The sequence below is a fragment of the Trachemys scripta genome, chromosome 11 (assembly GCF_013100865.1).
Source record: "Trachemys scripta elegans isolate TJP31775 chromosome 11, CAS_Tse_1.0, whole genome shotgun sequence".
Lineage (NCBI taxonomy): Eukaryota > Metazoa > Chordata > Testudines > Emydidae > Trachemys > Trachemys scripta.
In genome coordinates this window covers 62,918,464-62,934,632 of record NC_048308.1, presented here as the reverse complement: position 1 = coordinate 62,934,632, position 16,169 = coordinate 62,918,464, and the positions used below count along the sequence as shown (strand labels likewise).

Genomic DNA, 16,169 nt, shown 5'->3' with positions numbered 1-16,169 from the left:
GCCACTAAGAAATGGTTACAGACTGAGAAAGAGACAGAAGTTGTCACTCTCCACAGAGACTCCAGTGCACTAACAACAACTGACAGGCTTAAAATCCACCAGCTCATTAAAGAGAGAGTATTAAGGCCTCTTCCACTCTCCTCACATCTGCAGAACTCTAAGCTACTTTCCAGTTACCAGGATGCTTAAGTAATTGATTCTGTTTGGGCTGACAGAGAGGTTTGAATCCAGGGATAAGGCACTGGTTCAGGAAAGCATCCTTGCTCAAGAAAGCACTTAAGCATGTGCTTAACTTTAAGTCCCCAGTGAGACTCAAGCACATGTTTAGTTAAGCATGTGCTTAGATGTCTTCTTGAACAGAGATGCATTCCTAAATCAGGGCCTAAAAGCACAGGCGTCTACCTCTTGTGATCAATGACTAAATCCTCAAGCAGGAACCAGTAGCAGACTCAAACCCCTGCTGGTCAGGTTCTAGTGGGAGGACATGTAACATGTGAAGGAGCAGGTTACACAGTCAGGTGTTACTAAAAGAAATGGCAGCGTGCTGGGGATGCCCAGTAAAATAATCACTTAAACTAATTGAAATGGATCTGGTAGCTCTCATGTGAGTAAGTGCTGCTGCTATATAAGATGACCTCCCTTTTTGCCCCTGGGTACTAGAAAACATGACATATTTCACATTTCCTACAAGTTTCCTGGTTGCTTTTGGTGGTGTCACTTCCTGAAGGTTCTTTTGATATGTTTTTTAGTGTGAAACAGCCCTGGTATTTTTGTTTCCAGACTTGAATGTACTGGACAGAGAGAAAAGAACAAACTATTGAGTCTCAAAGGACGAGCCCTGGTTCTTCCACTGAGTTGCTGCTATCCATGAATTCTCACTCACACACATGCAAGGTTCTTTTTTCAGTAAAACCATCAGAAAGTATTAAATTATATTGTTGTTGTTATCTTCTCAAGCACAAGTGTAAGCCCCAAATTCTCTCTCACTGAGAATCTACAAACTAGGTGTGGCCCCAAAGGAACTTTTTGCCCATGATGCAACAGTATTTGCTGGCAAAATTCTATGGTACTGAGAACAATCAGGTCCATGTTAAGGAATAGGCACTCCAGGCCTGTGCTTATGCCCCAGCACCCGGGGAAGGCATTTATATCAGAATTTCAGCTTTCATCAGAAACATTCTAGCCCTCATAGTTGCAAAGGAAAGCTTGAAAATTTGATTTCAATGTAACGGATACAGTGATGTCTGCCTGAATCTGCAGACAGCATGAAACAACAGCTCTGAGAGGGGTGAACTATCCCAGTCACCCCTATGGAGAGTTAACTCCAAGACCCATTGCTATGCGGGGCCTTGACCAACACTATTCCAGCAGAGCACTCACAAGGGAAGAAAAGTGCAGCAAACCTGTCCCCCCACCTATACAAACATCCAGCAGTTGGGGTAAGTACTGGGGGACCCCCTTGCTGCTAACCCTGCCTTCTTGGCGGGAAGGGGGGCCCCCTGCCAGCATCACTCCAAGTAGCAGATGGAGTCATAGTGCCAGGGCAGGGCAGGGTCAAGAGGTGGGAAGCCTGTGCTGTGGTAGACCTTGAGCCCCACATTGCCATAATGGGACCTGGGTGAACATGATTGATCTCCCTCTGTGTATGGAGATACCACATCAAACCACAGATCTGTTCAATTTCATAACCTAGAAGATTTCTGGATGCCATTCTAGAAGCATAATTGTGTGAATTCAGTACCTGTTACATTTTAAAACTTTCCATAAGACACAAGAGAATCAATAACTGCCTCATGAATGATGTTCTCGTGCATCTGGGACAAATCACAACAGCAGCCAACAATTTTTACCATTAATATTGACAGGTCTACAGAGCCACATGAGGAGGCAGGCTTTCAAAGACAGGCACCCAGGCAGGTATCCATACAGTAACTCCTCGCTTAACATTATAGTTATGTTCCTAAAAAATGTGACTTTAAGCGAAATGATGTTAAGTGAATCCAATTTCCCCATAAGAATTAATGTAAATGGGGTGGGTTAGGTTCCAGGGAATTTTTTTTCACCGGTCAGAAAGCTATTATATATATACACACATACACAGAGTATAAGTTTTAAACAAACAATTTAATACTGGCACACAGCGATGATGATTGTGAAGTTTGGTTGAGGTGGTGGAGTCAGAGAGTGGAAGAGGGTGGAATATTTCCCAGGGAATGCCTTAAAATGATGAACTAGCATTTGGCTGAGCCCTCAAGGGTTAACACACTGTTGTTAATGTAGCCTCACATGCTACAAGGCAGCAGGAATGGAGGGAGCGGAGACAGCATGGCAGAGACACACATCCTGTGTTTGGGAGAGAGAGGCACATTGCGCTTTAAGTACGCTGACCCCAATCTAAGTACATTGTCTTTTTAAGTCGATCAGGAAGTTGAGACAGCAGCTGCGGCCAGCAAGCTCTCTCCGTCTGTCCCCACCCTGCTCTATATGGAGAAGGGGTTAAGTGGGGGGCATGAGCAAGGGGGAGGGAGAGGGGAATACCCTGACATTAGCCCCTCTCATCCCCTCCACCTGCACAGCAAGCAGGAGGCTCCCGGGAGCAGCTCCAAGGCAGAGGGCAGGAGCAGCACATGAAAGTGGGGGGGAGCGACAGCTGAACTGCCGGCAATTGGTAGCCTGCTGGGCGGCTGCTGCACAGGGAACTTAGGGGGGCTGCCGGTCCACTAGGGTGACCAGATCACCACACTAAAATATCGGGACACACTAGGGAGCCATCAGCCCCGCCCACAGTCCACCCCCACTCCTCCCAGGCTCCGCCCCCACTCTGCCCCAGGTCCCGCCCCCTCCCCGCTTGCCCCCCCCCCACGTGCGCTTCCTCATCTCCTGGCCTGCCGCTGGATTGCTGCGTCCCTCCTCAGTCCCCCTCCCACCTCCTCGCCCACCTGCTGCTCGCCGCTAGCCTCTTCACCCCCCCGCCCACCACTCACCCCTACGGCACAGACTTCCCCTCTGCTGGGTGGGTGCTCGCTCACCCCCCGCCTCTTTCCGCCTCTGCACCACCCTCACCCTGCCCCCATTCCACCCCCTTCCCCCAAGTCCCTGCCCCTGCCCTGCCTCTTCTCCACCTCCTCCCCTGAGCGCACTGCGTCCCCACTCCTCCCCACTCCCTCCTGGAAAGCGCTAAGTGCCACCAAAGAGCTGTTAGGTGGTGGGAAGTGCTGGAGTGGGGGAAGAGCGGGGATGCAGCGCGCTGGGAGGAGGGGGGGAGAAGGAGGTGAGGAGGGGGAGCTTGGCTGCAATTCTTTCCCATGGGTGCTCCAGCCCCGGAGCACCCACGGGGTCAGCGCCTCCCTCCCACTTGCCTCCTTACCCGACTATCGGGACAAATGGCGTCCTGATCATACATTGATCGGGACGCGGGACAAATGGTTAAATATTGGGACAGTCCCGATTTTATCGGGACATCTGGTCACCCTACGGTCCACCCTGCTTCCAAGTCCCCACCAGCTGGCTCCAACGGGCTGCTCTTCCTGCAAGCAGTGGATAAAACAGGCGGCTGCCAAATAACGTTATAAGGGAGCACTGCGCAACTTTAAACAAGCATGTTCCCTAATTGATCATCAACGAAACAACGTTAACCGGGACAACTTTAAATGAGAAGTTACTGTATCTGCATTTGGACACCTAGCCTAATATTGAGCAGCCACAATCCACTGACTTCAGTGGGACTGTGATAGTGCTTAAAGTTACATACATGCTTCAGTGCTTTGCTGGATTACAGCCTAACTGGATACAAGACACTTGATTGAGTTAGATTGCTGGTGTGCTGGGACCACTGCCTATCAGGCTGACCAATATTGTCTCATTGTTTCCTTGTACTCCCTATGCAGTCTGTCTGTATCCATCTGTTGTCTCTTGTCTTATAGTAGAATTTGTCTAAATTAACAGTTAGTTTACTGCAAGCTGGGGTGTGAATCTACCCCACACTAGCCTGACGCAGGCAAGCTGCCATGGGGGCTCTGCTGACGCGCATTAACAGTTTGTTAATGTGCTTTGATCTAGTCCAGGACTAGAACTGTTAATGTGCATCAGCTGGGTCCACATGGATGGTCAGTCTGCGGCAGGCTAGTGCGGGATAGATTCAAAGCCAACCTTGCTGCAAACTAAATATTCATGTAGACAAGCCCTAAGATTGTAAGCTGTTTGGAACAGGCACTGTCTTTTTGTTCTGTTTGTACAGCACCTAGCACAACGGGATCCTAGTCCATGACTGGGGCGCCGAGGCTCTAGCATAATACAAATAATAATAAAAATAATATAAGCCAATTTGAGCATTCAAATGCAGGTTTTTAGATATCCAGTTAAGTAGGGTTGAGCAAAAGGTTTGCAATGCTGACCCCACCTGCAATCAGGGTAGATTGGCAGTTTCTTCCTGGGACACATTTGCAGATGGGGTGGCTGGGAAGGATTCATCTCAGAGAAATGTGTCCATTCAGAACTTAAAATGTCCAAGCAAATCTGCAGGAGATGGTTTGCTGCCAGCCTCTGTCAATGGAGGACACCATAGACTTCCTCTAGGCCTTTTTTAAAGGCACTGACTTTTGAAAACTAGACCTTAGGTATTGGCATATATTGCTATATTCAGTCTACGGTTCAAATGTTTCCACTAATGCTGTAGTCAAGATAAAATGTAATTACAAGTGGGGTGATTTAAAAAAGACTTTAAATAAAAGAACAAAAAGAAAACAGTGATAATTTAAAAACACCTTTCCCACCAGACTGACATCAGGGGTCCCATCATACACCCTTCTCGAAACATTGCAAAGAGAGAAATGAGTGAAATGCACATGAGGAGAAAACAAAAGGGCCAGCCTGGATCGGAAGGGCAGCCTGGACAAAGGGTTGCTGCACCACTCCAGCAGCATCCCAGAAAAAGAATTATCCCAAAGAAAAATAAAATCTGCCTGCCAATATCTCCCAGACCAGCTCAGCTGCACTGACTAGCAAGCACAGAGGATGAAGCCAGGACTCTGCCTATACCCACCCTCTTGTAGAAAGGTTATGCATCTTTCTCTGCTTATTCCTCTGCGATCAGACCCCAGGTCTACGGAGCCCCTACTAGAGTGTAAGGGGATCTGTATTCTCTCATACTCCCTTACATGAGTATGAACTCCAGTTCACAAGCTAGCCCAAAAGAAGGATTGTTCTTCTGAAATATTTACCATTCAAGCCCTGCTTGCAAAGTCTATTTCCAAGGCAGAGAGTGACAGCCAGCTGCAGAATAAATGGCTGGGGTTTTACTACTGTAACGGTTCCATTGAAATGAAGAACTTCACTGAATGGAGCGGGGATATTTATCTAGGATCAGAGGAGTAAACTCAAGGCTTGCTGAATGAGTTACCAAGAAAACAGAATTTAAAATCGTTTGCTTCGCTTTGAATTAAACCCTGTGGACATTTAATCAGGTACTTGTTGACTGATAATTGCAGGATGAGTGGGTGGCTATTTTGTCCAGCCATGGGCCCAAGGACAAAGGAATACTGTGGTTGTTGATAACAGGAGTAAATAACATTTGTTTCTGAATTGTCCGTTGCTTGGCAACCAAAACTCCCTGTTCAGTTTTAATTGATCAATGAGTTCTCCAAATGAGGAGACATTAGTGACGCTCTCTACAAAGCCTGTCGAAAGCTTCATCTCCATAGCAACCACCAGACTGAGCTGGATGAACTGATCACCTGATTCAGTCTTCTAAAAGGTTGCCTGCTCCCTTACTTTTTATGGGTGCATGTATGCACGCTGAACAATGGCGTACATGAGGAACAGTTTACATTTAGAAAACAATACTCAGAAGTAACAGATGACTTAGTTTTCCCAGGTAACGTTAATACAATGAAATAAAAACCCAGAATTTATACAGGACCTGACACAAAACCCACTGAAGTCAACAGAAAGACTCCCAACTAGATCAGGTCCGTAAAGAATGTTTTTACCCATTGAAGCAGGTGACAAGATATATCAATAATACGTATTTCGAGAAAATAGTTGGGAGTTGTTTTTGGAATCAGAGAAATTTTGGAACAGAGATAAAATGTTACTGTAGTGAAGCAAATTCTGAAACTCTTGAGTGTTTTTGTTTGAAATTTTCCAGTGCAACTGAACATGAGGGCCAACATTTTTAAAAATAGGAGCCTAAGAAAAATATGGTCAGATTTTCAAAAGTGCTGAGTATTCACAAACCCTAATGGGAGCTGATGTGTGCTCAGCCCTTCTGAAAAACTGGCTGTACCTTTATCTCTCCCAGATACGAATTAAGGAGGTTAAATTTAGGCTCCTGCATTCTAAAATCTTTGCCTAAGCCCTTCAAGGCTGGCTGAGAAGAGATTTGAGCAGTTGTTCTTTTGGCTCCCTGCCAGCCAGCCTGCAGTAAGTGAACTGAACAGTTGTATGTGAAGAAGGGGAAATGGGGGTAGCGGCCAAGCCGCACTAAAAGGGAGGAGAGGTACAGAAATACTCTGCCACACAGGGAAAGAGAATTGCCCAGAGGGCAGCCAAGACAGATCAAGCCGCAGAGGACGTGCCCAGCCAAGGAGCAATGAACCTAAAGTTTGTTTGTTTTTTAAATCATCAAACTCCAACATATAAAAGGGCCTTGTCCTCTGCTCTGTCCCCATTTCTCTATAGTTGCTATCCTAATGGCCAGCTGGGCAGTCCTGTAAATTAGATGGAATAAAATCAGTGTGACAACCACCATCTCAGATGATACACCGGCAACTGAACGGAGGACCTCCAGAGCTAAAAGCATGAGCGGTTAGAGTTTCGGCTGAAGAGACAAGGCTCTTTAGTTGGGACTGTAAGACTTATATCCTTTGGGGATTGGGCAGAGGGGACCTGGAACACACACTCCCCAGAAAGTTATACCAACAAAGCTTTTCGCAGGATTCTGTACCTGGAAAGAGGAGGTCCTCTGTCTTGGGATGTTTGGGATGACACACTTCCATCAAAGGAGTTTCCCCGATGACAGCCTGAAACAGTGGCCCTTGGAGGCACAGCATCTGGCTGGGCTGTTTCACACACCACCTGAAGTCCCTTAGGATATTTTCAGTATAGAGAAATAAGTTTAAAAACGGATTTGGATCTTCCACATTAGCCCTCTTACTATGATCAGTACTTATATAATAGTACTATTTATACTAAGATAGTATTGAGGGGACTCGATCAGGATTGGGGCTCCAATGTCCTAGACACCGTGCAAACACATGGTTTTCATTCCAGACAGTGTATAAGCTAAGGCCCCAGTCCTATAAACTATTCCACCTCGGCAGACCCTTAAACCTGCATGGAGTTCCGTTTACTTCAATGGAAAGTTATTTGTTGCATAGGTCAGGGCCTAATGCAAGATAAGACATTACAAGTGATGATATGTTGTTGTTATTAATTATTATTAATAATATTAATAATAGGGGGAAGGGAGGGCAGAGGATAACAGCAATTTGAACATGCAGTAATTTAGGCTGGATAGTGCACACCTTGATGGCTCCAAATCATCCAAAAAGATGTGTTTATTTAAATGAAAATGGAGGGCACTGGCCCTCTCTTCTTAGTGCTGCCATGTGTCTTTACAATATTGATGATGGCTTGTTTTCTCCTTTTATATAGGTTCTGTAAGCTTTATATTGTTTCTTTGCCCTGGGCCCCAACCTCATTCTTTGCAGGGGGAAGGCCTTGGAAATGATAAAACCAATTATAAAACACACAATTCAATAAAAGCATTAAGAGGCTTTGGAGACCTGCATAGTAATTGCAACTGTCATTCCAAAATTCCCTGCAAAAGACCCCTTCTCCACCCCATCAATTTAAAAAAAATATTATCTCCCCACAGCTCCCCACTCTTGCTTGTCTAGCCACAGGCCCACCTCTGTGTGTCCAGTGTCCAGATTAGGGGATTCACAAGACAGGCTCTGGTTGCTAGTAGGAGAACTTCTCTTGGCTGGGATGAAAATAAAAAGAGAAATTTTAAAAATGTAATGCACATGTTGTATTCATCAAACAAATAAGCTATTTGCTATTGTAAAAAGTGGCATCCCCCTCACTGTAACATTACCAGACGTTAGCTACACCTGTTGGAAATTATAGTTGGCTGGCAATTTTCTGTTGATTTTTTTTTTTGGCACAGGAAGCGCAGTTATCACAAAATCAAAATTTCCTGGGGGAATTGGTGCCCCTTGCAAAATAATTTTGGTTTGTTGAGCTGAACTGAAACATTTCATTCCAAGACAGTTTGACATTAAATTGCATCTGTCTAGTGTGCCACAGTAACTCAAGGGCACTGTAGTTCATGTGCTTCATGCTCCAGTTCTCTCATGGGTTGGGCTCTGTCAGGGTTCCTTCCCCACTCTGAACTCTAGGGTACAGATGTGGGGACCCGCATGAAAGCCCCCTAAGCTTATTTCTACCAGCTAGGTTAAAACCTGGTACGCTGCCACCACCAAGTGATTTAACAAGAAACAGGGAAAGGGCCACTTGGAGTTCCTCTTCCCCCAAAATATCCCCCCAAGCCCTTACACCCCCTTTCTTGGGGAGGCTTGAGAATAATATCCTAACCAATTGGTTACAAAGTGATCAAAGTCCCAAACCCCTGGGTCTTTGGACAATGGAAAAATCAGTCAGGTTCTTAAAAGAAGGATTTTATTAAAAGAAAATGTAAAAATCATCTCTGTAAATCAGGATGGAAAATAACTTTACAGGGTAATCAGATTCAAAGACCCCAGAGGAACCCCCTCTAGCCTTAGTTTCAAAGTTACAACAAAACAGGGATAAACTTCCCTGTAGCAAAGGTAAAATTCACAAGTTGAGAAAACAAAGATAAATTAATACGCCTTGCCTAGCTGTTACTTACTTGTTTGAAATATGAGAGACTTGTTCAGAAAGATTTGGAGAACGTGGGTTGATGCCCAGTCCCTCTTAGTCCCAAGAGCAAACACCACCAAAACAAAGAGCTCAAACAAAAGCCTTCCCCCCACCCAAGATTTGAAAGTATCTTGTCCCCTTATTGGTCCATTGGGTCAGGTGTCAGCCAGGTTACCTGAGCTTCTTAACCCTTTACAGGTAAAAGGAGTTTGGTGCATCTGGCCAGGAGGGATTTTATAGTATTGTATACAGGAGGATTATTACCCTTCCCTTTATAGTTATGACAGGCTCCTTGGCCAGACTACTGCAACCAGGATGCACTTCGGTCTCCTCTCTGATGGAGCCACATGACTCATGGGAGTTTGTGTTGTATCCTGGGAGAGGTAGTCTGGCCAGGGAGTACAGCCCATATATAAGAATGGGGGCATGAAGCATCTTAACTACCATTCCCATGAGGAACCATGGCAGATGCAACTTAATGTCAGACTGACTCAATATGAAATGTTTTGACATTTCCAAATTGGAATTTTTGACTTCATGAAAAATTTCAGATTTTTACTGTTCATCCCAATTCAGGATGAAAACAACTGTCAAGATATTGTAATTTTCCATTGGATTAAAAAAAAAATCCAATGTTTGCTCAACTTCATGGTGAATGTTTTCAAAATGTAACATTTTATATGTCAGAATCAACCACTGAAGTCATGTTAGGGCCTGAACCAAAGCCCACTGAAATCAGTGGAAAGAGACTCTCATTGATCTCAGTGGACTTTGGATCAGACCCTTTGAGAAAGATACTGAGCTGAGATTTTGTGTTGCACCTCCAGGATGAAAAAATACTTAACAGGGTATAAGTGAGGACAAAGGCCCAGATCTTATAAGGTATTTAGTCTCTTAACTTCAATTTATTTCAATACCTGCATATACCCTACATATACCCTGAAATCAGTTGGAGTTAGGCACTTACAAACTTTTGAGGATCTGGACTCAAAAGACATACAAAGACTTGGGGAACCATAAGGAGCTGATTCGTATCTCATTTATGCTGATGTAAATAAGGAGCAAATACGCTGAAGCATGTGAGATCAGATCATCATCATCTTGGCTAGGCCTTTTGAAACAATCCCATGTTATTATAATACTACAAAATCAGAATTTGGGTTAGGAAGAGCATCTGTATCATTGACTATCCCTTTGCTACCAATAGTATGTGGCTGCTAGCCTCTGTATTTTCCTCATCAGCATCAACCTGTTGCCAAACACTCTCTCTACTTCTTCTTAGAAACATGTACATGGAAACAGACATGTGAAATTGACAGGAAATTATCTAGCTTCCTTCTAAATTTATGCAAATATTGATGGCATTGAGAGAAAGAGTCTTAAAATATTGTCCAAGGATTCAAATTATTCCTGTAATTTTAGCATATTCCACAAAGATAAAATCTACAGGAAATATTAAAGGATTTATTTTAATCTAAGGGCAATTTAAAATGTATGGTTCAGCTCCTCAGCTGGTATAGCTCCGCTAAAGTAAACAGAAATACAATTTACACCAGTTTAGGATTTAGTATGAGACCTTTTTTTTCTTTTTCTCTTATATATAGGAAGCCTGTATGAATAGGCTTCTGAGATTAAGTCAGCTGGCATTACAGTAGATACAGGGCATTACATGAAAAGTAGTATCAATACAAGTCTGACACTTCTATCGTACACATTTACTTACTTGTCAACACACAGAAATTGTACCAGTTTAAATAAAGGTGTGATGTTAAACTGATTTAGTTAAACAAATGCAGGTTAAATGTATATAAAACAGATTTAAACCAATGTAAGAGAGTCCACACACAAAGTTGCATTGATTTAATCAAGATGGATTAAAATTGCACCTTTAGTTAAACTGGTGCAACTTGTATGGGTAGACCAGGACTAAGAGTAGAGAGACTAAAAATTGGGTAACCATAGCAAGAAATCTGATTGAATTGATTTTGATCCTGGTGTAAATGGTGCAGCTCCCCTTGACGTTAATGGGAGACTCATCTTATTATGTCAGGATGATTTTGTCCCATTAGTTTTAATGGGAATTGGACTGAGGGCTTCTTTACATTCAGCAGTTGTACCAGTTTATCTAAATAGGTTAAATTTAGTTAAAATCGGTGCCATTTCTGCATGTAGACATGGCCATGAAGAGAGGGTTTATTTTGGTAAGGCACAAAAATAAAACAAAAACACAGGACTGTACACAGATCCTACACGCATGGCAAATGGGGCTCAGATAACCGTACCACAAGGAAGAGACTTTCCGATGCTTAACATCTGTGACTACACAGCAAAGTCACGCACCTGTAATAATGTTCCTGATTGGCTTTACCAGAGCAGTGAAGGCAGAAACCTCAGGCTGCCTGTGCTCCCACATGGGTTGCCAAATAACAAGGCCACTGGCCAGCCGAAAAGTCAGGTCAGATTCCTAGAAAGACACAATGGGATCATCATACCATATGTGGATTAGTCAGGCTGTCACAGAAGAGCATTGTTTTCTGTGTGTGTTGATGTCCCTCCTACTGTGACATGGACCTTGAAAGCAACAACAATGATCACACACTGTTTGTGTGCAATAAGTCAAAAGGTCACTACTGTAACTATTCAAAGAAGGCATAAATACCTACCCAATGGTCTAGTAATAAAGCAACGTGGAATTCTCAGTACAAAGCTAAGTAAAGGGCCTTTGTGCCCAGACCACATTATACTGATCAAAACCTGTGTTTTCCAGGATCTCTGCTACTACTGAAAAACCTACCCACCATCGCAGCAAAATCCTTTGTACTCATTATTCTGCTTATTGCTTTAGATCATTTAGTATGTAAATCTTTCCTTTAAGCTCCCTTTTCCTACAATGCCTGCCTGCACAAAATGAGCCAAAAATAATAATTATTATAAAAAATATTTATTTAGGAAATATGAACATTTTTACAAATTATTACAAGTGCCAACATATTATGGTCCTATTACTACTATTAATTTTTAATTTAAACATCAAAATCGTTGTGCTGCAAAGATTTATGCATGTGTGTAATTTTACTCATGTGAGTAGCCCTACTGATGTCAATGGAACTATCTACATTAGTAAAGTTACACACGCAGGTAAATCTTTGCAGGACCAGGGCCCAAGCATGCATGTACTTAAACTAAGTGGCTCCATGAGCTGACTGCTGGAAATATTGTCCTTCCTCACCTTTTCCCTTCCCTACTTTTTGTTATTCCCCGCCCATCACATCTAAAATGAGTTCGTAATCTCTTTGGGGGCAGCTATCATGCCTTTTGTATTTGCATGACAGAGCACCCAGCAACACTTTCAGGTGTTGTGGAAATAAGCATAAGCAAGACATTGCTTTTCATAGATTCATAGATTCTAGGACTGGAAGGGACCTCGAGAGGTCATCGAGTCCAGTCCCCTGCCCGCGTGGCAGGACCAAATACAGTCTAGACCATCCCTGATAGACATTTATCTAACCTACTCTTAAATATCTCCAGAGATGGAGATTCCACAACCTCCCTAGGCAATTTATTCCAGTGTTTAACCACCCTGACAGTTAGGAACTTTTTCCTAATGTCCAACCTAGACCTCCCTTGCTGCAGTTTAAACCAATTGCTTCTTGTTCTATCCTTAGAAGCTAAGGTGAACAAGTTTTCTCCCTCCTCCTTATGACACCCTTTTAAATACCTGAAAACTGCTATCATGTCTCCTCTCAGTCTTCTCTTTTCCAAACTAAACAAACCCAATTCTTTCAGCCTTCCTTCATAGGTCATGTTCTCAAGACCTTTAATCATTCTTGTTGCTCTTCTCTGGACCCGCTCCAATTTCTCCACATCTTTCTTGAAATGCAGTGCCCAGAACTTGACACAATACTCCAGCTGAGGCCTAACCAGAGCAGAGTAGAGCAGAAGAATGACTTCTTGTGTCTTGCTCACAACACACCTGTTAATACATCCCAGAATCATGTTTGCTTTTTTTGCAACAGCATCACACTGTTGACTCATATTTAGCTTGTGGTCCACTATAACCCCTAGATCCCTTTCTGCCTTACTCCTTCCTAGACAGTCTCTTCCCATTCTGTATGTGTGAAACAGATTTTTTCTTCCTAAGTGGAGCACTTTGCATTTGTCTTTGTTAAACTTCATCCTGTTTAACTCAGACCATTTCTCCAATTTGTCCAGATCATTTTGAATTATGACCCTGTCCTCCAAAGCAGTTGCAATCCCTCCCAGTTTGGTATCATCCGCAAACTTAATAAGCGTACTTTCTATGCCAATATCTATGTCGTTGATGAAGATATTGAACAGAGCCGGTCCTAAAACAGACCTCTGCGGTACCCCACTCGTTATGCCTTTCCAGCAGGATTTCCCTGTGCTCTGTTAAGTTTTTGGTGGTGCACTGGCCCCGCTACACTGTAGTTGTATATGAATACAAGGTTAATGATGTTATTTCGGAATTAGATTTTGTCTTTGCTGCTCACCCTGAGTCAGAGGTGAAATGTCGCTGTATCAGCCCTGGAAGAGCTTTGGGAAGAACTGGGACTCAAAGATTACCAGCCAGAAGAAATTTGTGCCACCCCTTTACCAGGTACTAGTAACTTTCGACTCCAATGCTGGCTCAGTTCTGCTGACTGGTGCGTGTACATGTCCATAAGTAGCTGATGCACCATCCCCTCCCCACCTGCTTGGTAAGGGGAGTGGGGAGTACCAGGCACACATCTCCACAACGCCTGAGTCAGAATGCAGAAAGGCCATGCCAGAGGGCTGGCCAAATCTTACTCCTCTGTGCAGGCCCTTTAGGGTCAGCATAATTAGTTACAACATGTGCTGTGAGAGTTCAGATTCACGTAGGGGATGAGAAATGGGTGGTGAGCTTTATTTAGCAGCTATATGGTTAAACATAGCCATTTTCTAACAACTTACTTTCTAGGACTGTCTGATTGAGAACAGCCAATTTCACTTAAGAGGCTAGCCTTAAAACATTAAGGCAGAAAAGTAGACCTCCAGTGAAGCTAAGGACAAGTGGCAGGAATCAGAATGTGCAGGGAGATAACTCCTGATTACATAGTTCTGCAAAGCTGGCGTATATATCATAAAATAAAGAGAAGGACTTCAGCTGACAAGAAGCCTGCAGCTTACTTCTGACATCAGAACAAAGAAGTCCTTAATTTGCACCTGCCACTAAAACTACCACAGATCATATTAATTAATTAGTATCAATGCTATTAGTAATAACAATAACAAATCAGTGACAACCCTGCTTCTGGAATTACTGAGCAGACAGAAACAGGGGCAGCTCTATGTTTTTTGCCGCCCCAAGCACAGAAGGCAGGCGGCTTTCGGCGGCGCGCCTGCGGGCAGTCCGCTGGTCATGCGGATTCGGCGGCATGCCTGTGGGAGGTCCGCTGGTGCTGCGCCATCAGCGTCCATGCCGCCGAATTGCCGCCGAAGCCACAGGACCGGCAGACCTCCCGCAGACATGCCGCGGAAAGCCACCTACCTGATGCCCTCACAGCGACCGGCAGGCCGCCCCCCGTGGCTTGCCGCCCCAGGCACGCACTTGCTGCGCTGGCGCCTGGAGCCGCCCCTGGACAGAAAGGCATTTCTTAACCGTGAATGGGAGTCAACCAGACTGAGCTAAATTCCACAGTCCTTGCTCCAGCTCTGAACCAGTGAGGGGCTCATGTCCTCAGGACTCACTGATTTCAATGAGAGCGGCAGGTACTCAACACCTCTGATAATCAGGCCACTTATGCAGGTGCTAAATATAGATGCAGGTGCTTCACTTTGGATATTCTTGCCTTAGTGTCTGCCCAGTGCTAAAACCCTTACTCATATAATTGGAATTACTTTTGATACTTTTACTCTAAGGTACTATACTTTTAGTAAAAGATGGGTGTACAGCTGGTTAAAACACTCTACTGAAAGAGTAGTAATCAATGGTTCACTGTCAATGTTGTTTCTAGTGGGATCCTGCAGAGGTCTGTCCTGGGTCCAGTACTATTCAAAATTTCCAATAATAACTTGGTTAATGGAGTGGAGAGTATGCTTATACAATTTGTAGATAACACCAATCTGGAAGGGGTTGTAAACGCTTTGGAGGACAGGATTAGAATACAAAATGACCTTGACAAATTGGAGAATTTGAAATCAACAAGATGCAATTCAATAAAGACAAATGCAAAGTACTACATACAGGAAGGAAAAATCAAATACACAAATGCCAAATGGGGAATAACTGGCTAGGCAGTAGTATTGCTGAAAAGGATCTGGGGGTTAGAGAGGATCACAAATTCATAATCAACAACGTGATGCAATTGTGAAAAAGACTAATATTCTGGGGTGTATTAACAGGAGTGTCCTCTGCAAGAGCTGGGAGGTAACTGTCCCTCTCTGCTTGGCACTAATGAGGACTCGATGGGAGTACTGTGCCCAGCTTGGGCACTACAATTTAAAAAAGATGTGGACAAAGAAGAGACAGTCCAGCAGAGAGCAACAAAAATGATAAAAAGGTTAGAAAACCTGGCTATGAGGAAAGGTTAAAAAAACTGGGCATGTTTAGTCTTGAGAAAAGAAGACTGAAGGAGAACCCGATAACCATCTTCAAATACGTTAAGGGCTGTTACAAAGAGGGCAGTAATCAATTGTTCTCCATGTCTGCTGAAGGTAGGACAAGAAGAAATTGGCTTAATCTGAAGCAAGGGAGATTCAGGTTAGATATAAGGAAAACTTTCTAACTACACCACTACCTCAATATAACGCCACACGATATAACACAAATTTGGATATAACATGGTAAAGCAGTGCTCCGAGGGGCGGGACTACGCACTCCGGTGGATCAAAGCAAGTTCAATATAACACGGTTTCACCTATAACGCAGTAAGATTTTTTGGCTCCCAAGGACAGCGTTATATCGAGGGAGAGGTGTATAAAGATAAAGTACTGGAACAGGCTTCCATCAAAGGTTGTGGAATCCTCATCATTGAAGGTTTTTAAGAACAAACACAGCTTAGACAAACCCCTGTCAGGGATGGTCTAGGTTTACTTGTTCCTGTCTCAGCGCAGGGAGTTGGACCTCTCGAGGTCCATTCCAGCCCTACAATTCTATGATTCTATTATGTCCATGGTACTGCTCTCCTTGTAAAGGCAAGAGGGCTGGGCCTTTATTCTGTACTGTATGCTAAATTCAGTTAGCCACTATTATGACTATTCGCAACCAAGGCAGAATCGCAGTC

The 16,169-nt window shown here is 43.8% G+C and overlaps 1 protein-coding gene across 12 annotated transcripts in view; it reads right to left on the bottom strand.

The window, feature by feature from the left end:
- The window catches only part of UNC80 (unc-80 homolog, NALCN channel complex subunit), a 181,021-nt gene that overhangs the window by 148,494 nt on the left and 16,358 nt on the right, over positions 1 to 16,169 (bottom strand). For all 12 annotated transcript variants that reach the window (XM_034785311.1, XM_034785316.1, XM_034785312.1 and 9 more), the window contains exons 5-7: positions 11,245 to 11,368; positions 7,911 to 7,984; positions 6,944 to 7,083 (exon numbers count right to left, since the gene is read on the bottom strand). In XM_034785311.1, the coding sequence (XP_034641202.1) occupies positions 6,944 to 7,083; positions 7,911 to 7,984; positions 11,245 to 11,368 (338 nt within the window). The remainder of the gene's footprint in view (positions 1 to 6,943; positions 7,084 to 7,910; positions 7,985 to 11,244; positions 11,369 to 16,169) is intronic.